The sequence below is a fragment of the Psammomys obesus genome, unplaced genomic scaffold (genome assembly GCF_907164565.1).
Source record: "Psammomys obesus unplaced genomic scaffold, mPsaObe1.curated_primary_1811, whole genome shotgun sequence".
Lineage (NCBI taxonomy): Eukaryota > Metazoa > Chordata > Mammalia > Rodentia > Muridae > Psammomys > Psammomys obesus.
In genome coordinates, this window is record NW_026586173.1 from 3507738 (window position 1) to 3531090 (window position 23353).

General features: G+C 41.7%; 1 protein-coding gene across 4 annotated transcripts in view; it reads right to left on the reverse strand.

Moving 5' to 3' along the window:
• Nucleotides 1-990: 990 nt before the first annotated feature.
• The window catches only part of Arhgap32 (Rho GTPase activating protein 32), a 158386-nt gene continuing 136023 nt past the window's right edge, over nt 991-23353 (reverse strand). For 2 of the 4 annotated variants that reach the window (XM_055601441.1, XM_055601440.1), the window contains 11 exons: nt 19110-19212; nt 18282-18426; nt 17634-17716; nt 16817-16924; nt 16400-16545; nt 15455-15650; nt 13826-13971; nt 11613-11684; nt 9674-10552; nt 8016-8998; nt 991-6749 (listed from right to left, as the gene is read on the reverse strand). In XM_055601441.1, coding sequence (XP_055457416.1) covers nt 4515-6749; nt 8016-8998; nt 9674-10552; nt 11613-11684; nt 13826-13971; nt 15455-15650; nt 16400-16545; nt 16817-16924; nt 17634-17716; nt 18282-18426; nt 19110-19212 — 5096 coding nt within the window. In that variant the 3' untranslated portion in view covers nt 991-4514. Of the gene's footprint in view, nt 6753-8015; nt 8999-9673; nt 10553-11612; nt 11685-13825; nt 13972-15454; nt 15651-16399; nt 16546-16816; nt 16925-17633; nt 17717-18281; nt 18427-19109; nt 19213-23353 lie in introns of all 4 variants that reach the window. The other 2 variants (XM_055601443.1, XM_055601444.1) reach the window with 1 other exon arrangement.

Here is a 23353-nt window from a genome sequence, read left to right on the forward strand (position 1 = left end):
CTTACTGAAACACTGCTTCCACTGGGTGTACCAAAAGCCAGCTTGCCATAGGTAGCTGAATCTGGTTTTTTTCTGGTTATTTCACTCTGAAAACAGGATGTTCAAGATGCTTTGTAGGAATCTGAAGTCCCATCTGTGCAGGGGTTCTAGGTTATCTCCATGCATGGTCCTTGAAAGCTCAGTCTCCAAGTGGGTTCCCTAGTAAGGGGAACAGGGCCTGTCTCTGACATGAACTCAGTGGCTGGCTCTTTGATCACTGCCCCCTGAAAAAGGGAAAAGCCTTACCAGGTCACAGAGGAAGACAATGCAGCCAGTCCTAATGAGACCTGATAGGCTAGGATCAGATCAAAGGGGAGGAGGGCCTCCCATATCAGTGGACTGGAGGAGAGGGAGGGGAGAAGAGGGAGGGAGGTTGGGATTGGGAGGGGACAAGGAGGGGGCTACAGCTGGGATGCAAAGTAAATAAATTGTAATAAATAAATTAAAAAGAAAAGAAAAAAAAAGAATCTGAAGTCATATGTTTTTCATTCAAACTCCCCTTCTGGAGGACTGTGCAAAGCCAGTTCACCTTCCTAAAGACTGCATACTAGGTGTCAGGCAGCAGCAGACAGCAGATCCCTCAGGGAAGCCCCAGGGCACTGTCTGCTTAGAGTTTCCAGAACAGATAAACAGAAGGCCTGTGCTCTAAACATGAGTGTGTGAGCTAAGAGAAACTTGGCCAGACACCACACTGCAGCTCAAACGACACACCATCTGACCCAACAGGCTGTGTAATATGAAATTCTAGCCCAAATACCCCAATAAACTACCCCATCTATTTTATCATAACTCATACTAAGTAAAAAAGGAAACACATACACAACAAGTCTGTTTTAACCTGAAATAATTCTGTTGATATTGGAATTGCTTTCAGTGGGACATTTGCTTTAAACCACAAGGTATCTCCATCTCAAGTACAAAAATCCCTTCTCCCCACCCACCCACCCCAGCCAAACAAACAAGGAAACAAACAAAACCCCAAACCCACAACTCAGTTTCAAATAAGTTTGGAAGTGAGACTGTAAATATTTACACGGGGGCAGGAAGTAAATCACAAAACTATTTACAAAAATACACAAGCTTATATGCATTAACAATTTACACCAGTTCACAAAAATATTAAAACATAAAAAACACTATATAAATTAAAGAACTCAAAAGTGTGATCTAAGACTTCCTAGGATGCTTCTTTCATGCAGGTCATGATTGAAAATCGAGTTTTGCTATCTCAGAATCTAAACTGTAAAACAATCATTTTTAATTCTCTGAACATTAACAGTACTAATCAGATAAGGAAAAGACCCTCTGTGCACACCAACATTATCTTGCACACATTAAAATATATCATTCTTGACATTTCCATAACACACAGTACTGACAATCACATGCCTCTAGCCATTTGGAAGTAACTTTTCTGACATACTTCAGCTTTCTTTATTACTTTCTTGCACTCTCTGCTCAGGTGACACTTTGCCAACATATCGAATGGGTGACCAATAGGGCTGGAACAGAGAAATGGGCTCTACAGGATCCTTCTCCGTGCACGCACTACTGCTTCCAAACTGATAACCAGCTCTCCTATCTCTGCTCACCTTCGTGGTCCCTCCTCTGCACAGAAATAGTCTTGGGACTTTTTTTTTTTTTTTAAAGTCTGACCCTACATTTTAAAAAACGTTTTACCATTATAAGAAATGTGCAGGCCCTGCCCTTGAGACTGTCCCAGGGATTTCTCCAAACTGAGTGTTTAAAAATACATGACCGTATGTTTAAAAAGAAACTGAATTCAGTAAGAAATAAGGCTCAGATTAGATTTATTAGTAAGAACATGATGCCCCGGGAGCTTCTAGCTGAGCTCCTAGACTGCTATTTGGGAATATCGACTTCAATCTAGCCAAACTGTGGAATTTGCCAAAAAGAGAAGATCTGGAGACGTGGCTGAAAAAGTACCAGTGGGATGAGATTATGTTTAATGTGTAAGGCAGTTCCACTTCCTTGACCATGATGCTCCACGCCAACACTTGAAAAGAACATTCAGTTCCTGTGTTTGTGAAGTCACACACAAGGCGGACAACACTGAGGTAACCTGGCTCACAGTGATTTGCCATCCAATTTCTGCCCCCACAGTATTAGAGAAACCTGTGGGCAAAGCTGTTCAAATAGCTGAATCCAAAGTTAAGGCTGTTGCTACATACAGTAAATAACTTTAGACTTTATCTAAAGTTTGTTCTCATACTTATCCAACAATCTGAATTATTATTCTATATTTAAAATATTTTCCTGACATTTCCAAACCCATAGGATGTTATTAATATAGACATTGTTCTAAGGAATCAACCTTAGTATTTAAAAAAGACTTTAGTTTCAGGTGTAAACAATGTGTGTGACAAACAAATCCACAAATATCAAAAGTGGCCTGGACCTTCCAGCACTTCTCTTCAGGCCAGGCCTGAAGTTCTGAAGCCACTGGTCTCCTTGTCACACCGGCCTCTCTTCCTCCATCTATGCTGCTAAGGATAGCATTCAGGGCTGGTGTGGTCTTCAAGAGGAAATGAGTTGCCTCCTTGACAAAAAAGATGACTAGGGCTAAAAAAGAAAATAGTGTCTGCCAACACATCTGTGTGCCAGGTAGAGGTACCCATCAGGTTTCTGGACATTCTGACAACGTATCAGTCAGGTCTGCACTTTTAATGTAGATGCCTAAGTTCCCACAGACCTTTGCGTGGATTGTTGTTTCCAGATATCTATTTTGGACTTCACTGTACCCCTCTGGTCAATCTGGGAAAAAAGGAAAATTCCATAGACCTATCTCTAAATATAAATGTGTTCTTAACTTTACTTCTAAATATAAACCCTTAAAATGCAATTATAGGACTTAATTACGAAGACTGCCATAAATCTAATCTTTCACAATTTTACAGCAGAAACAGCAGCATGAGTTTAGCTTCTTAAAAGATTTCTTCCTTTGCTTTATAAAAAATCCCATCCTAAAGAGTCAGAGCAGCAACCATCCAGTAAACGGAATGAAATCTCCCGTGTCTTCTAAAGAGTATTTAAAAGGTATAAATGTACAAAACTCAAGTATTATGATTTATGGAATGAAATGCCAATCTAACTCACTCTTAACGCAGGACCGCCTTATCGGCCTCAGCTGTCTAGGGTGGAATGGGCAGAGGACACAGTGGGAAGCTGGGCTAGAGAGGTTCCCTGTCTGATGCCCAATAAGGAATGCAACTTTCAAAACAAGGTCCTGGATATTTCACGTTTAGCATGTCTAGAGAGTTAGAAAGAACGATTCTGAAATGCTGGTGAAGGCGACAAATGCAGTTAAGACTATGACCACACAATGAAGTGAGCCAAGCTCCGTGAGTCCCAGAGTGCCAGCTGGTGAGATGGAACTGTGTACTCAGGGACAATGAACAATGCAGTTTCCTAACAGGTGATTTGTAGGGATTTTTACAAATTTCCTGCGCATCTGTATTCTAGGTTAGAAACAGAACAGCATGTACATTTATATCCCTTAGAAACTGTGTTTATCCAGTTAAAGCATGCTGGTCTTTTCTTAATAAGAATATTTTGGACTTAGAACCAACAGGGTGACTATTTTACTAGTACTAGAACTTCCTGACTCTTCTTGTGATATGTGCAGGTGGGCAGCACACCGAAAGCATTAGTGACGTTTTCTGTTATTAACAGAATTCACGACAATAAGAACTTCATTTTCTTTTAAAGAAAGTCCCTTACATTTCAACTTAAAGCAGCCCCGCAGGCTTCTGTGGTGGTAGGAGCTTACACACTGACAAGTGAAGTACAGACAATGAAGAACATGGCTCACATTGGACTTTGCTACTTCACAGTGATATGCCACTAAACGTTTAAAATCCTAATTCCTTTACCTTTTAAAGATCATGCTGCTAGCAGTCTAAAATGACAAAGCCAAAGGATCAGGGAATTTTTCTCCTCTCTAATTTAGAATGCTAGGCTCCTTCATGGACAGGGATACTGAAAGCAGTACAGAGTGGAGAGTCCACTGGGGCAGGCTGCATGGCCTCCACAGGGGAGTGGGAACACAGTAGGAAATGCAGAAGCCCTCCAGGAAATCGAGGCAAATTGCTCTGAACTATGTAGCAAGTGCTAAGAAGAAAGGTTAAATTGAGGGAGTTAAAGGCAGGCCTCAGGGTCTTACAGATCAGCCCTGTAGATCAAGTAGGGTCTGAGATGAGAATTTCTTTACTAGGCTTTCAGCACAGCACTATATAATCATCCAGATCTCTTTAAAGACAACAACACAGCCTATAGATGGATGAGGCGGTAATGAGTGGGAGGGGGAAGGTGGTAATTTACTTTTATTATGCTTCTTTCATGTGGTCAGGGGTTTTGTAGCATTTTTTTCCTTAAATCTTTTTGGTTATTGAAAAAAAAAAAATAGAACAGTCCACTGTCCAGCAGAGGCTGCTTCGACTCTATGCTCCCGGGGCTCATTCTGCATGGATCTGTGTATCAGGATGTGGCAAGGACAACTCTGTGGGCAGGAAGGCGCCCTGACCCAGTGCTGTGGCATATGTCCTGCTCTGTGGATGGACAAAGCCAGAGGGCACATAGGGCCCCATGGCTCCCCCTCCAAAGCCTCCTCGCTGGTGTTGGGGCAGGGAGTGGTAATCCTCCAGGTTATCATACTGGGACACAACAGTCATATTGCTCTGGCGCTTGCTGTGTGTCTGATAGTGGTAGAGCACGCTGGGGTCCCTCTCCAGGTTCTGGGTATGATGGAGTTTTAGGCTGTGACTCCTCTCTGGTTTAGGGGGTGGGACCATAGACTGAGTGAAGTGTTCTTCCTCCTTGTAGCAGTCTCTGGCATGTTTCTCAGGGGCAGGTGGCTGCCTGGCTCGAGGCCGGTCCAGATCTTTGGAGAGCCTCACCTCTTTGTGGTTCAGTCTTAGAGATTCCTGCCCTGATGTGATATATTTCCCAGAGTTATGGTAGTTGCCTGGCTCAGAAGTGTCTGGCATCCCTTTAGACCCATAATCTAACTGGCCAGCTCCCTGGGGATACGGTGGTCCATTTTTTGACTCACATACTTGCCTATGGCTTGCTTCCTGGTGCGCCCTGTGCTCTGGGAGGCTACAACCCATGTCGTGAAGCTTTCTGTTCCTAAGGCTGCTTTGCTTCTGTGGAAGGGATGGCTTTTCTACCTGTGTGCTGCCATACCCTCCATGATGGTGGACTCTGTCAAATTCGGGCTCTAGGTGCTTCCTGTAGAAACGGTCATCTCCCTCAGGACTGACAGCCTTGGCTGGGTGCCGGCCCTCTTTGCCCTCTGCCACAGAGAGAAGTCCAGTTTTCCCAGGATCTGATTTACTGCGCAGATGGATGACGTAGATCCCTCCCAAGTCTTCCTGCACAGCTGGTGTCATGTTGTCATACTGAGACATGATAGGCCCTTTCACCTTCTGCCGTGCTCGACTCTCCCTCCGGATGGACTGCATGCGGTATTTTTCCATGTCCTCAAGGTCCCATGAAGTGTAGGTGTGCTTTATATCAGCAGTGGGGGGCATGTTGACTACATTATGGTCATTGCCAGAGAAGTAGCCAGTCATATTGGCCCGTGGACGGGGAGGCAAACCAGCATAATTGTACAAGTTCTTCCCTTGTAGCCTTGGATTGTAGAAACCAAACTCACGATTGGACAGGCGGTGGAGAGGCCTCAGCTGGACTGTGCCGTAGGCATCGACATCACACAAGGCCCCGTCGGGACTGTAATAGGAGCTTGAGGAGCTGGAGTATGGACTATAGCGATAGTGGACCCGTCCATTCTCAAAGTAAGGCTGAAGCTGAGTTACATGATAATCTGAGCGGGCCTGGGAGGACTGATATGGCTTATACTGGTAGACGGGTCTTGGGCAGTAGGCCGGTTCATCATCTGGGGGAACTTCTGTCCGGGAAATGGGAACAGAGCGGATCATGGAAGGTGGGGGTGCATGGAGAGACTGTACCCTCCGGATGGTGGGGTAAGGTAGAATGTCTTCCGGGCAACAAGCATTCCTAACTGAGGAGCCCAGAGAAGAGACATACTCAACCCGGCTGCACGGCTTGGAGTGGTGTCCAGACAGGTTTCTTCCCGGCGCCACATAGGTGTTATAACGAGGACCCATGGAGGCAGGTGGCTCTGATCGGGCACCATATGCCTGATGTGGCTCCAACTTATTGTGGTGTGGAGGTACACTCTGGGGACGAAACTGGCAGTTTGGAGTCATATTGAAATGCAAACAGTTTTCTGGACCAAAGGGCTCAGTGGTGACATCAGGCCTAGCAAAGGAGGAATAGGCTATCTTCTGAGAAGCATGCTTAGGTTGTGAAATAGGGAACACATCATCCACTGAGGCTGATGATGGGACAAAGGTGTGGTAGTTTGAACTGCTGTTGGTATCTGCACTGCTGGAGTGCATGGCTGCAGCCATCTTGCTTTCCACTGTTCTTGTTGGAGGAACTGGGGCAGCAAAGCTACAGGAATGGCCAGGAAAAGACTCCGCACGAAGATGGAGTGGTGGGGCCCTGGTGCTTTCCCGCACCTTCTCAGGCAGTCCTGGTTGGGGTGCAGAAACAGCCACAGGACACTGGGCAGCTGCACTGCCATCACTGACAAAGATGGGTGCGGGATCACTCATGACTCGAGGCTCCGGTGGCCTCTCTGGAGTTGGAGCTACTCCCTGGACCTGCTGAAAGACAGTGATGTTAAGAGTCTGTTGTTTAACACACACACACACACACACACACACACACACACACACACACATCCCACTTGGAGCCATAAATTTATAACACGCTAACTCAGGCTAGTTAGTTATTAGCTTCAACTTGCCCAAGCTCTGCAGTCACACTGAACCTAACCCCATTTCCATGAAATGAGTATCTGTGTGGCTACATGGAATCACCGGTGAAGAACTATGCAGTGTCTGCTAATTCATGCTAGGCTTTAAATGTGAGGAAAGGTGGTATCGTAATAGGCAAACCCAAACACAGGATTCGACAAACAACTTTGGGTTTAAAAATAAATATCTTGCCTATTGATCTAAGCTTAGTTACAATACCAAGATTTTATTTAATGAAAACAGCTGATTTTATCAGCTGGACAGAGTTTCAGAGTGACCAAGTTCTACATAGTTTTAAACTGAGCAGTTTTAAAGTTCCAAATAAAACAACAACAACAAATTGTTATAAGGTGCCTTGTCTGGGGTAGCAGCAAGTCAAGAGTTTACTGCCTCTGCAATCTTCCCATCCTGTTTGTGGGCCCACAGATTAAATACACTGTCCTTGAGAAGTAGGTGCTACAAATAACATCCTCCAGGAAGAACTAGACTTTTAATTCCTTTTGGTTTATTTAAAGACCACAAAACCTGTGGTCTTTTTATTAATGGAGAAATTAGAAAAATACCTTGGCATTCTGTATCTAACATTCCCTCACCAAAGCAGGCATTTAACTATGGGACATTGCTGGATAGTTGAAAAAAATATAAAAAATTTCAGGATATTATCACTCCTTATACTTCTGAAAATCCTGTAAGAAGAATCCTGTAAACACCTGGAGAATGAAGCACTTTCAATGTACAGATGTGAAGGGTTGTCACTGGGTGGTTATAGGACTCGCCCACAGTCAGTCAATCAGTGATGGAGTTGGAAAAGATAACAACCACTGCAGCCCTGAAACTGGAGGCTCTGTCAGGGTCCTTCTGTGAAGAAACTTGTGCTTCAGGAAGGAAAGCAGCAAGGATGGTTAAGCTGCAGTCACCAGGGCCTGCTCTATCTGTACCACAAAGCCAATTGCCAGGCAAAAGCAGAGCTCTCCAACTTCAAACAGCAGCTATTTCATGGAAACCTGCCCCTTGAGTGAAATGTATCTGACTCAGAGATAACAGACCCTACTGAAAAATAACATACCTTTGGAAAAATATATTACTTCATTGACTTTCTCTCCATCTTACCTTGTGGGAACTATTTAATCCTACACTTGGTGCTTCTTGTACCTGCCCCACAACTGGTGGTTGCTCTGCCGGCCTCTGGGAAGGAGGTGGGGGAAGGGGACGATTAGTTCTGTGGGTGCGCTGAAGGGTGGCAGCCACAAAATCAGCAGCAGTGGGCTGTTCAACCATGACCCTGCTGGCATCTCTGGTGCTTGTTTCGGCTCTTGCTGGAGTTGCCATCATATAAGCCATGGTAGTTGTGCTGGTATTCTCTTCAGGGGACCCAGAAAGAGAGTGGGCTTTGTCCCTAGGCAAAGTAGAGGGCATAGGAGATTTGTCTGTAAGTTCTGAGGAATGATGGGGTTTATCCATACTGGTACCAAGATAAGAGAGGGGCTGATCTCCACTGGAGAAATGAAGTGGAGACTGGTCCTGCTCCACAAAGGAGACAGTGGACATGCTGGTCTTCCCAGCCTGGTCTTCAGGGAAACTTCCATGATCATCAGACTTCTCTGAGTCTGTTAAGGGAGCTGAAGTGCTTCTAGCCTTTTCTGGGTCTCCAGATAAATGGTTTCGATGTAGCGAATTGCCTATTAAGTCTACTTGGTGGAGTTGCTCCCCAGAGTCAGTTATGTTGGAATGGGTAGGATCTCCCATAGCTGCTGTCTCTGGGAGAGGCTGGTGACAATTTCCGAGTCCATTGATCTGCGGGTGGAATTGCTCTGCTGGTCGGTCCGTTTGGAAATAGATTTGATCTAGAGTAACACTAGAGTAGGAAGCAGGCAGTTTCTCTTCAGATGTAATTACTGCCATGTCTCCATAACTAGTACAGCCAGCCTGGGAAGTCCCTGGTCTCTTCAGTGTTTGAGTTGAGGCTTGCTGTGCAGTCTCAGCTAATGCTAATGCCAACATTCGGGCGACATTTTTCGGAGGCGGTGGTGGTGGGATAAGAGAGACTGAACTGACAGGAACGGGATCCTGAGGGGGGTCATGGGTAACTGCTCCTAGTGGGAAATTGGGAAAAAAAATTAGAATGAAAAGGTAGCTTATGTTACCCTACACGGAAAGCCAAACTCTCCCCATGTGATCACTAAAAACAGGTGCCTTCCATATTTCAAAATGGCAATCCATGATCTTCTATCCCACATGCAAATGCTGTTGAAAATACAACTGGCTCAAAAGGAAACCTAACATAGTGTTTAAAGATTGCAAACTCCTCTTGAACTGCTACACACTAGGATGGAGGGGAAAGCAGGCCCCCACCTGACTTAGAAAAGGCCACTTAGAGTACAAGCTTCCAGTGCTTAGACTGTGAAAAGTTTTACATGGATGGTGTAGGCTGGCTTGTTAACTTGTAAGGCTATAATACGATATGCATTAGAAGAGAAAACAGAATCAAGAGCTACACAGTTGTGCAAAAATTATCCATGAATTCTGACTTTCCAAAGAGGTAAAGGGTCTTTTGTGACAGTCTGAAGCAGGACCATGGGCCCTTTGGGGAGTTTTGCTTGACTTGTTTTAGTTTAGGCTTTGAGCCCTCAGCACCATTCAGAAAAATATTCTCTTTGATTCTAGCCTAACTGTGGAGAAGGCTCTCTCTTAAAAGGCACAGATGGCATACAGGACGGAAGACCCCTCTTAACTTAGAGAAGGAATGGAGGAGAACAAATGGTAGGTACCTGTCTGACTCTGTCCAGAAGGCACAGCCTTGCTCTGACTGCTCGAGACAGGCCGCTCCTCTTTCCCTGGCAACTCTACTTCTTCAGCTGGCCCCTGCTCCAGGGGCTGTACTTCAGGTTCACATCCTTCCTGTGCCTCTCTCTCACTTGTTTTCATCTTTCCTATCTGGGTGGGGGATCTATTTATAACATCTCTTTCTTCCACACTTTTGTCCCAAGATGGAGGTGATGTATTCTGACCTACAGTATTGGAGACAGTACCAATGACCTCTGACACTCGAGGTGGAAGAGTCACTGAAATGGGCTCAGATATGTTCATGGATGGAGATTTGCTTAGCTTCCGTCCAATCTTCGGAGAGAAAGCATAAACAACCTTTTCTGTAAATGAAGATGGCTTAGAAGACTTGTCCTCAGTTGGGCTCAAGTCCAGGGTGAAGAATGGACTCAGTTTCTCCTGGACTGGAGACACAGGTTCAGAACTTGCAGTGCTTCCTGGAGTCTGTGACTGGCTACCACCTGCTTCTCCATCTTTCCTACTGGTGCTCTGTTTATCCCCGGCATACCCTAAGGAATCCAGAAAGGAAGCACCGCTCTCCAGACACTCTGACTCAGCTTTTGGAGGACTACATTGAAATGACATTGGATCAAAATCCAGACTGGCCACTCCAATGTCCGGCGGACTCAAGTCAACATCCTCAGCCGAATGAGGAGACACAAGAGCTGGAATGTGGAGCAGCCCCACTTCCTCTTCACTCTCATTGTCGTGAGGCAGATTATCATAGGAATTGCAGCGGTTCCCCAGCATTTCTCCATTGAAAGAGGCCGAGAGCGCATCACTGCTGGATCTGGGTCTTCTGGGTCGGAACAACTTGGAATCACCTGGTAAAAATGGACAACAATGCCAAAGCATGGATATCACAGGGCACACAAGCCACTACTAGTCACCTATCTAGTACAGTAATAATATTGCAGAGGGTAAGAAAATGTAACTTTTAATTTTCTTCCCATGAGCTGTCTCTTGGTGTACAAACATCAATCACACTTGTGGTAAGAGAACTTCCAAAGCAAATGCTAATTAGCAAGCACCTGGGCTTCAAGCAGGGAAGAGTGCACTGACCCATGGCCTGGCTTAAAAGAAGGCAAGGGGTTTCTGGGTTGTATTATAGACCCAACACTGACTCTTGTTGTCACTTTGTGTTTTATTTTATCACTGACCTTACATATGACTTGTAAGATAGAAGTTATCATTTAAAATAACACTTTGGTACTAAACAGTAACAAAAGGTTGTTTACTATGGAAAAAAAATATTCTTATGGTACCCAAAACAAAAAGAAACAATGTTTCTTCATAATTAAAAAGTTTTAGCACACATTTAATAAAACACTCCGTTCAGACACTTAAAATACTTCTACTTTTCCCCCCTAATGAAAAGCAGCTTTTCACTTCTCAAGGAAGCACAAACATAGCTTAGTACAACACTTGCTTTCATAAAGTTTGATTCTGAGTTTCAACTTCTGTTGTGACCACACCTCCCTCCAGTATCTGCCAGATGTTGGTCCCCTTTGGAGGCAGACTCATTTTAAGTTGTTAGGTCCAACTGAAAATGGCCCTTGAGTGATGAAGACCACCCACTATTAACTAACAAGTAAGTCTCAAAGCTGATCCCATTTCCAAATCTAAAGGAAATATTGATACTCACTTTTAAGCATTGACAAATATGCTTGCTTTCAAACATTTTAGCCATTTTATATAAACAGCATTCATGCCAAAAATACTCCACCACATTAAAATATCCATGAGTTTTTAACTGAACCATACTTAATAAATACCAATACTACTGGAGGTGATATTTCATACTCTTTTCACTAAGCATATATTCAAAACATTGCTGTGTGCATGTTTTCTTATGCAATCCATCACAGAACATTTCAGTCTTACCATCAACAGCATGAAGAGAAGTAAGAGACTCCTCACTTTTAGCTGAGCGGAGGGTTCCTTCTGCCCTGCCACCTAAATAATAAAAACCAAATAGTATAATGCCCATGATTATTAAGGACTAATGCAATAATTAAGTCTTGGTGTTTTCCACACTTGGCTATATGTCTGATTGTGACCAGCTATGCATCTTGACAGTCATTTTTGGTTTACCACCCTATTATGTAAAATGCTGCATTATTCTGTTTCCCATGTGAAAAAAAAAAAAAATCGTTCCCAAAGCCTATTAACTTGAGCACAGACATGAATTAAAAGATTTTTTTTTCTTATACATGTCCTGAAGACCAACCTGATAACCTTGGGTGATATCTTCAAAATTTTTATTCATGTGTATGTGTCCATGTGAGTGTATTCCACATGTATGCCAGTGCTCTAGGAGGCCAGAAAAGGGTGACGTTTGAATTACAGGTACTAGGAACCGAACTCAGTCCTTTAGAACAGTTTTCAACCACTAGGCCATTCCTCCAGCCCCTTTGATGACATCTTCCAGTGGCCCCTATCTTCAACTATGATGCTCTTGTAAAAATACAAAACAAAGAGACACAGAGAAGAAGGCTCTGTGAAGATTCAGGCAGAGGATGGAGTGATGCCACCTACAGGCAAGAGATGCCAGGAGCCATAAGGAAATAGATGAGGCAAGAGGGAATCTTCCCCAAGAAGTTCCAAGTGAACATAGTCAGGCTGACACTACCAAACTGAGTTCCCATACACTTTTATGCTTCCTGTCTCAATTAGTAATAACTTATAATGGTAGTCCCAGGAAACTCAGTTATATCTATTGAATACATTAATCTTACATGCTAAATTTCTATGTCTTTCTGACATGCTGGCAGCCAGGACTCCAAACTGCAGATACTTTAAGCTCTGTCTCTTATACTCTCTGCAACCTTTTTAACCATCTCTTCCTATTCTCATCCCTTAACAATTTCTCTTAAGAGTCCTTTAAAAATTTATTTTCTCCAATTTCTTTTCTGCCCCTCTTTCCACTCTGTTCTTATCTCCTGAAACAGGACTCTTAGTTGCCTTAAAGATCAGGTGACTTGTACTTCCTTCAACTCAGAAGTTGAAAGTTCTCTTTCTTTGGGCTAGAGTGCTGGCTCAGTGGTTAAGAGCACTAATGATCTTCAGAAGATCTAGGTTTGATTCCCAGCACCCACCCAGCAGGCAGCTCACAGCCAACTATAACTTCAGTTCCAGGGAATCCAGTGTCCTCTTCTGACCTCCATGGGCATGAAGCACATGGAGTGCACACACACAAATGCAGGCAAACATATCCATACACATAAACTAATGTTAGTTTAAAAAGTTAGCATTCCTGACCACCACTCCACCCCCATTAGAACTGGCAATGGCAGCCAAAGATGCCAGACACAGATTTCTACTTCAACTGTGCCTGCACACTGGCAGTCATTTTCTTACACAGATGACTCTCTAGTGAGACTCTAAAGACAGGGCATTACCTTAATTTTCTTTCTGCATAGCCTGCTATCAAAATATCTAACATGGGTAATTCATAATTGCAAACTGAATGATGTAAATGAACTGAACATTATATCTAATGGTATCTAAGAGAAAAATGCTCCCATTTTTTTTTCTAGATGAAAAAGGTATTCTTATCAGAACATGAGTTTTTAAAAACTATTTTAAATAGTAATTTACTCAACAGTAATAGATCTATCTGATTAACACAATACTCCCATCAGTGAGTCACTTAGGAGAGACAAAATGTTATTGCTTATAACAGTTATAAACTTGGAAAGTATGGTGAACAGACTTGTCCATTTTAAATCTATAAAATTAAAGACCAAAACAAGAAAATAACAGATCAGTATTTGCTTGTTATCAGCAATATACAAGCTATGTTACAATATAGAAACAATGTCACGAATGCACTGTTACTTCTTAACTGTGTGTCTATAAAATCTACTCAGTTTTCTTAAAAAATTAAGTTCTTCTGTATGTAATTTTATTATCTTATGAATAGGTGATACTCAGACATGAAGACAATCCCGTGTCACACGACTACGCACTTTACAGTGAATGTTTCATGATGGCATAGGGAAGGTACACCTAAAGAAGGCGGCCATGAGGACAGCAGTGATGTCAAAAGCAGGTAGTCTGCTGCAGTAGGACAGGGTGGCACAGAGTTTGCTCACCTTTCAGAGCCATGGCTTTCATCTCTGAGGGCTCACTCTCATTGCGCTGCAACTTGCGTTTAGAGACAGAAGATGACTTCCCCAAATTGAAAAAGGAACGCCAGCTGCCTACAGGAGATTTTTTCATCTTATTCTGAGGCCTCTTTCTAAAAAACAGAAGACAGTTATCAATATTAAGATAACCATCTATCTTTTCCTAGAGAACAAGAAATGAACAAATGATAGAAAAAGCAAACAGCCTGGAGAGGCACGACGGGACAGTCGACAAGCCTTCTCCCTGCCATGTGGCACACCGCACAGTGCGGTTCTACATGGCATGGAAGCTAATGTGGTAGCAACATGAGCAATGGCTTCATAAAGGTCACGTGTACCTCACAATCTGAAAAAAAGAGTGAAAAGAAGACACTTACGTTAAATAAATAAAACAGTATAGAAAAATGAGGTGAGTAGAGAAAACAAGGACAAAAGAGGGGTAAGAATCTAGCATATGCGGAATGGCAGTCAGTGTGCCCACTACTTCATGTAGTTAGAATGTCCTTTGAAAGCAGATAACCATACAAGAAGCTGATTAAATGAAGACCTAAGAAGTTCAACTAATTTCCTTAATACTGGGAAACTAGGTGGAAATCAGCGTTTCATGAAAACCAAGTCTTTCTACATTCTATTCTATTATTCTAATATCTATTTTTTAAATCTCACTACTCAGTAAAGACACTTTTGAGTAAATATGAAAGGTTCTCAAGATCAACTCAGAAATGAAAAGACTGTGTGCCAACTTTTTAGACACAGAAAGAAAAGGTAGAAGAATATACAAAAATAAAAAAGAAGAAATTCTGCGGTTTTATTAGTGTTACCTCACCTAGAGAAACAAGATCCTTACACTCATGAGCACAGGCAGAAGAGCAGCAGAAACGTCAAAAATAACTTGCAAATACATTTGCTAGTCCTACAGGCAGAGTAAGGGGCTCACAGCCTGTTATTAGCATTTCCTTAGAGAAGCAGTGAGGGCATCTGCTCAAAGGAACACCGAGAGGACAGACTGCAGCCCTCTTCATAGTGCTCAAGTCCTCAAGATCAAGTGAAAACCAAAAACTGTAGAACAAAATAAAAGCATCACGCAAGTTGATAATTGTGTTGGGTCAAGTTCGCAGCTTCTCTGGGCTTCACATGTGCACAGGTGGCTCCACCTCCAGTTCCAGACCAGGTGGATCTGAGCTGGGACAGCAGGGTTTGCACGTCCCACAGTTACCAGCAACTCTGATGCTAGTCCGGAACCAGAGAATTCACTGCCCATTCATTACTTTCTGAATAAGCTGTTTCAGGACCACTTATTTCTCAATTCCTAAACTACATTTCTCAGAAAGAAAAGCCAACCCTACACAGTGAATGTGTATGGTTTTTATCAGAACTTTTTCTTGAAAAACTAACTTCTTTTTAAATATTACATTGTTATAAAGTTTTATAATAATTTTTTATCAGTCCTTATAAAGGGTTCAGTATCTATATCCAATTAATCATTTTTCTAGAATTGCCCCAGACTTTAACCTAATAATAAAATAACAAATTTAAAACAAATGATCATTTATAGCCATAAAGCCACATTTTAAATTAGTTCTTAGACTATGTTACCTTTCAAGTGGGAATTCAATTATGGTATGAAACTTCCCTTGAAGTGCAGCAGGCCCTTCTCCTACTTCGATGTACTTATTTTCAGTCACAATGGGAGAATTGACCTGGGCCTGTGTTCTTGCCTGGGCTTCCTCCAATGTCAGCAGCTTGGTAGATGGAGAGGAAACCAGCAGGGACTTGGGCCGTGACAGAGAAGCTTCAGAAGGAAAAGGAATAACATCAGTGTTGTATGTGTGTATCAGTCTGTCTATCTGCCCTACTTAGAGTCTATCCCCTCTCTACTTAGTAACAGTTTCAACTTTTCTTCAATAGTTTTCACAAATATCACAGTGCTTTATATTCAATGAGAGACAGAAGGTGACATTTCAGAACACTGTAAAATTCTATAATAATCTATCTTCCCTTATAAAAAGGTACCAGGTAAAGGTGATCAACTCAGACATCTTTAGTTTGGGAAGGATGGTTTTTTTTCTTCTTTTTCTGCTTTATCTCATACCTTTATGTATACTAATAATAGGGGCAAGAGTTTTTTCTAAATTTAAAAAATCATTTTAATTATTTTTTTTGTGTAGGGGTGTTTTGCTTATGTTTGTGCTCTACCTGCATGCAGTACCCACAGAAGCCTCAAGGAGGTGTTTGTTCTCCTTGAACTGAAATTGCAGATATTGTAAGCCACCATGTGGGTGCTAGCAATAGAACCTGGGCACTCAGGAAGAGGGCTAAACCATCTCTCCAGCCCTAAAGCAAGATATCTTTAATGTGTAATGAACTTACATCATAAAAGTGTGCTATGTAGTATTCACTATATAGATACAGTATAGATTTAAATTAGCTGTCTTCTACCATGGTCAGACATATTAGATGAAATAATAATTGCAACGTTCTTTCCATTATTTTAGGAACCTGCTCCTGGTAATTAAAAAGAAAAAGCCATCTGAGCCATACCTGCTCCTTCCTGCATGACAGCACTGATTTTGCCACTGAAGAGCACATCTACATGATTGAGGATGAACTCAACAACCACAGACTGAATTCTCACTTCCATGAAAGCTGCTGTTCCACTGAAGCAGGCCGACTCTATCTGCTTTGATCTGTGGGGTCAACAGCAGTTCCATCAGAGCCATAAAGGGAGGTCTCCTAACACACAATTCTTCAGCACAGTAGTTACAGAGACACCAGTGGAAGGAATCATACTTTTAAAGCCCTTTAGTCTAGTTGACTGCTTTAGAAAGGTGTTATTTAATAAAATAATAGTTTATTTTACTTGTTAATTTTTTTTTCTTGAGGAACAATGATGCATGCTTTTTTTTTTTAACTCAAGAAAATGCATTCTTTAAAGTTTATAAATTAAATACAAATTACCTCAGCAGGTTTGGTGCCCAGACAATGGCAAGGTTTTTTGCATGCATATTTGTGATGGAGCAATAGTCCGCTAGAAGAGACAGGTGTCTCATCAGGAACTCCAGTGTTCTGGAAAATGAAATACAGCACACTAACTGAAACAGACACCATACAGCTATGTGGAACTCACTGGCTTGTAAGTCTCTGACAGTAAAATAAGAAAACACACACACACTTACTAAGTTTAAATATCATTCAACATGAAATTTCCACAAACCTAAGTTTCTAGACCAGTGATATTTTGCAATTCTGCTTTCAGCTGAAACAGGAAAGAGCCGAAACATATAAGAGTATAAAAGCAAGGCATTAACAAACCTAAAGGTGGCCTGAGCAATTCCAGTAGCACCAGGAACAGTACCTGAACAGCTGATGTGCTTCCACAGTGAAAAGCCCACTCAGCTGCAATGTCTCTGTACACCTTATTTATTGAAACAATTCTGTGCACATTGAAATAACTGAGAAGATTTTTACAAATAAAATAATCGACTTACACTTAAGTTAAACTAGACAGACAAATGACAGAGAGACACACATACACAAACACTCACACAAACACACACCACACACACATTCCACATACACATATTACCTATTATTACATTTATGGATCCCCAACTACACAGAGATTAAAACCAATAAAAGATAGTGACCAAAAGAAAGCACTACAGATTCCATTATTAGAGAAAGCAATTTACATACGAGCCACAAAGATCTAGCTGTTCCTATTATAAAGTTCTGTTTCTGGCTGCTAGTACCCGTTTGTCAAGTCCTGACTTACCTGTAGTGCGGTGGGGGGAGCTGCTGGATGACATCATGGATTTTTATTAATCGTTCTTCATCTGTTGCTGCTGAAACAGCATCCTATAACAGACATAACCCAACAAACCAGTGAGCTGTGCTAGCCAAATGAGAGTCCTGACTTGCAATCTTACTCTGAGACTCTGAGTCTTAACTACAGGGTGAGCTGATAACACAGCATCAAGAAGGCACACTGCTTCCACACGCTGTAGTGCTCGGCTGCCACCGTTCAAAAGCATGACAGAAGAGGAGAAGGACCTCCCCTATCAGTGGACTAGGGAAGAGGCATGGGAGGAGAAGAGGGAGAGAGAGTGGGATTGGGAAGGGACGAGGGAAGGGGCTACACCTGGGATACAAAGTGAATAAACTGTAATTAATAAAAAAATAAATTTTTAAAAAAGCATGACAGTATTCAATGGCATGCATGGTGAGTTAGTGGCTCTAAGGCGAAATAAAAGAGCAATAATTTGAAAACTTCACAGACCCAGATCGCCTGACTACTGCTATTGACTACTACAAATGTTCAGAGAGACATTTTCAGCACACAACTAATTCTCATCTGAAACTAAACCAAAACACAGCAAAATTCCACGAGACCCTGAGAGGGTCTATCCCATCCAGTACTCACAGAGAATTTCTCATATAGCTGGTAGGTAAGCAGAGGGTTTGGGAGTTCTCGGAAGTACAGCTTACAGAGGGAGCCCACAGAATGGATGTCTTGAACATAAGGTTCTTTCGTCAGGTCGGGGACGTGCTCAGAATCAAACTCATGACTAACTCAGACAGAAGACAAGGACTGCTTTAGTGAAGAGAAGAAAATATATACCATAGAACAAAAAACAGAAATTCAAAATGTTCACCTTTACTTCAGAGTTGCTGTTTCCTTCAAATTATTACATGTCACAAACCAATATTTGGACTTCAACAGTAATGAGAGGTTATCTTTTTGTCAGATATCCATGTGAAATTAAGAACACAACTTTAATATTAAAATAGAAAAACCTCTAGCCCCAAAAGTTTATAGCTTTACTTCAGTGGCTTTCTATTTTCTTCAAATCATTACATTTCATATATTTTGATTTTGACACACTCGCCAAGAAACGTGCGTGCAGGTCAGAAAACACTAGGGAATCCATTCTCTTCTTTCCATCTGGGCTCCAGGTTAGAACTCAGGTCACAGTGCTCAGAAGTGCTTTCACCTGCTGAGCCATATCACTGGCCTTTTCCCAACATTTCAAAGAAATAAAAAGTACCGTCTACTGAAGGGGTAGCAAGCATGCTTCTGGGATACTACAAATAACAAAATGTCATTCAGATGGAGAACAACATGGATATTCTTTCCTAGTTTATCTCAACCATGTCATTGATAACCATTGTTATCAAAGTTAATGTTTTTGAAATAATTTTAATTTGCTGAGTTAAATAAGAATAAAAAGAAAATGCCATAGGGTTTTACCGAAGTCTCTGGATATTGGAGGCAACGCCAGAGAGACGATATATCCCATCCACAATGCCATACCTCTCGATGAATGCAGTGCAGCTTTGAAGAACCTGGGGCACTAAAGAGAGTTTTAAAGACAGATGATTATTGCTATTCAGTGTACCCAAACTGATGCCCAAAACATCTTAGTTTTCACAAACAAAATAAAAGTCATAAGCCAAAGAGCATCTGTTTATTAAATCTTTAGTAAACCTGGAAATGACTAGACTGGCTCTGTTTATATATTGTTCACACAGTTTTCAACTGCAGACTCATTAGATCAAGTGTTTAATCCCCACACTACTATGGACTAACATAAGCAAACAGCAGTTCACTGAAATGTCATCCACAGCAAATGATTTTACAAAGTTGAGTGCTTGTCCCAACAACATAATTACTTACAAGTGTTATAACACCTTATCCTAAACAAGTTTCTTTTACCTCTCAGCCAATGCAAAGGGAAAGCTATTTCAGGCAATATGGGCCAGAACAGAAGTTTGAAACTATGTGATAAACTTCTATAACCATTTCAATTTTTACAATGGCTGGGGCTTAGCATTCTTCATTTTGTAATGAAGATTAATCAGCACACAGACTTCTTAATAGGTCATTTGATAGTGTCAGTTAAAATCCCTGACAAGCAATACTTGGGGAATATTACTTGGTGTATAAAGAGACATTACACTAAGGGAGAAACACCCAGAGGTAAATGAAGCAGGTTAGATGTGCTAGTAGGACAAGCTGAGCTACTGAATTTTAGTTGCTGTACATTACTATGTCATTTCTTTACTGTTACAGTACCTTGCTTTTCTTACCTTTGGCTGAAATCATGAAATGCATCTTTCAAATACTATCAGAGATACTATTTTACACTTAAAACCCCAAAGTCCTTGTGATTAAAATAAAAAAGCAGTGACAAATAGTACAGAATGCTTTGTACCAACACTTGGATATCAAGGGCACTCCTTACAGTACAGACATTTAGAAACTAACTTCCTTTCTTCCCTCTCTTGTTCCTTGCTTGCTTCCTTCCTTCCTTCATCTGTTGTCCCACATGTGCATGCAGAAACACACCATGAGATTTACATGGAAGCTAGAGGACAACTTGAAAGAACTGGTTCTTTCCTTCCATCATGTAGATTCCAAGAATCAAACTGAGGTTATTAGGCTTTATAGCAAGTGTCTTTATTTGATAAGTCATCTCACCAAGCCTATAATACATTTAATTCTCAAATATGGACAGGGTGCTAGTATTAACCCCATTTTATAGTGAAGAGACTATATCTTTAGACATGAGGCTCATGCAGAGGCAAGGAGGAACAATGATGGAAATTAGATTCTAATGTGAATACTGTAAGAGCAGAGTCAACATTTTAAATTATTGATGTATATGAAGTCATCTTATGCCAGGTGCATAACACCCTTTAAAATTTATACACACTACCTCATTTCCTGTTTTACAATTCTAGAGCAACTGAAATTCCACCCTTTAACACAACAGCCATTCCACAACTCCTCTCCCTAACCAGTTTCACCATAGAGAAAACTGTAAGCTGTTGATCTAGCAGGTCAGCCATCACTCATAAGCCTCACTGACTACCTGCAAGGCAGCTGCAGCACTCTGCCTATAGGTGACAAAACAGCATCATTTCCAAGTGTCTCTTGTTTGTACACCATTACCCCTTCGTAACTGTAAATTCTTCAAGGTGAAAAACAAAAACAAGCTTCCTCCAACTTCGGGCATTTATCACTCGGGAGTACTGTCTTGGTACAGGCACAAAACCAGCAAGTGATTAACCTGCAGGTGCTATGAGAGCCAGTTACTTAACACGGGAGGAGATTTTGGTTTCAAAGGAGCTATATTCATTTTCAGCTTTACACTTCTACCTCTACAACATTCAGGAGCTTTAGTAACAAGAAATAGATGCTCATGTAGGAGAGAAGAAAGACAGAAAACTGTAAGAAATTTTTGTGGGTCTCTTAGAAATAACCAATCTGGTGTGCTAAATATGAAGTCACTTTTTAAGAACTTAGCTGTTTCCAATACTATTTTTATCAATAACCTCAGTGTCTTCAGTTTTTATTCTGTAAACTAGGAGTGAAATCAAATTTAGGGTTACACAGGATTGAAGAGATGGCTCAGAAGTTAAGAGCACTGGCTACTCTTCCAGAGGCCCCAGACTCAATTTCCAGGACTCAACATGGCAGCTCACATCTGTCTCTGATACCTGTTCCAGGGAATATGAGACCCTCATATATACAGTCAAAACACCAATGCACATAAAATAATTTTCAAAAATTAGGGTTACAAATACCTTCTCCAAATATATTTGCACATTAAAGGAATAATGAATATGAATACTTTTTAAGAAAAACAGAACATATGTGTGTGTGTTTGTGTGTGCATCACTATAAACTCCTATTGTTTTGCTACTGCATACGCCAAACTAACTCATCTACAAGTTGTAGGGATTATCCTGTCACCACCCTCCATCTCCCTATGGCAGCACTTGAGTACCAGATGTTCATATTACTCATTTGGCTTTTATGTGGGTTCTGGGTCCTCACTGAACCATTCCGCCAGTTCCTAGTTCTTTGTTAAAAAAGCTTTTTATGGGGCTAAGGATACAGCCCAGTAGTTAAAGTGCTTACCACACAAGCCTAAGGATCTGAGCTTCATCCTTTACAACTATGTAAAATTTGTTTGCAATGGTCCACATTTGTGATACTACCACTTGGGAAGTGGGAGGAGGACAACCCTGGGCCTTAACAGCTGGCCAGTCTAAATCAGTGAGGCCGAGTTTAAACCCACACACTTATGGACACCTGATCTTTGACAAAGATGCCAAAACCAAACAATAGAGAAAAGATAGCATCTTCAACAAATGATGCTGGTCTAACTGGATGTCTACATGTAGAAAAATGAAAATAGATCCATACTTATCACCCTGCACAAAACTGAAGTGGATCAAAGACCTCAACATAAAACCAGACACATTAAATCGGTTAGAAAAAAAAGTGGGGAATACCCTTGAACTCATTGGCACAGGAGACAACTTCCTGAACAGAACACCAACAGCACAGGCTCTAAGAGCAACAATCAATAAATGGGACCTTAAGAAACTGAAAAGCTTCTGTAAAGCAAAGGACACCATCATCAAAACAAAACGACTGCCTACAGATTGGGAAAGAATCTTCACCAACTCTTTATCTGACAGAGGGCTAATATCCAGTATATATAAAGAACTAAAGAAGCTGAAAAGCAGCAAACCAAGTAATCCAATTAAAAAATGGGAAACAGAGCTAAACAGAGTACTCTCTGTAGAAGAATATCGAATGGCAGAGAAACACTTAAAGAAATGCTCAACGTCATTAGCCATTAGGGAAATGCAAATCAAAATGACCCTGAGATTTCACCTGACAACCATCAGAATGGCCAAGATGAAAAATTCAAGTGACAACACATGCTGGAGAGGTTGTAGAGAAAGGGGAACCCTCCTCCACTGCTGGTTGGAATGCAAACTCATACAACCACTCTGGAAAGCAATCTGGCGCTTTCTCAGACAACTAGGAATAGCGCTTCCTCAAGATCCAGCCAGACCACTCCTAGGCATATATCCAAAAGAGGCTCAAGTACACAATAAGGACATTTGCTCAACCATGTTTGTAGCAGCTTTATTTGTAATACCCAGAAGCTGGAAACAGCTCAGATGCCCCTCAACTGAAGAATGGATGCAGAAATTGTGTTACATCTACACAATGGAGTATTACTCTGCAATGAAAAATAAGGAAATCATGAAATTTGCAGGTAAATGGTGGGACCTAGAAAGGATCATACTGAGTGAGCTGTCCCAGAAGCAGAAAGACACACACGGTCTATACTCACTCATATAGACATTTAACATAGGATAAACCTACTAAAACCTGTACATCTAAAGAAACTAATCAAGAGAGAGGACTGGCTGAAGAGATGGCTCAGTGGTTAAGAGCACTGATTGCTCTTCCAGAGGACCCGGGTTCAATTCCCAGCACTCACATGACAGCTCAGAACTGTCTGTAACTCCAAGAACTAACACCCTCACTACAGGCATAAAATAAAATTTAGGAAGGAGGAGGAGGAAGGAGGAGGAGGAAGGAGGAAGCAGAAGGAGGAAGCAGGAGGAGGAAGCAGAAGGAGGAAGCAGGAGGAGGAAGCAGGAGGAGGAAGCAGGAGGAGGAAG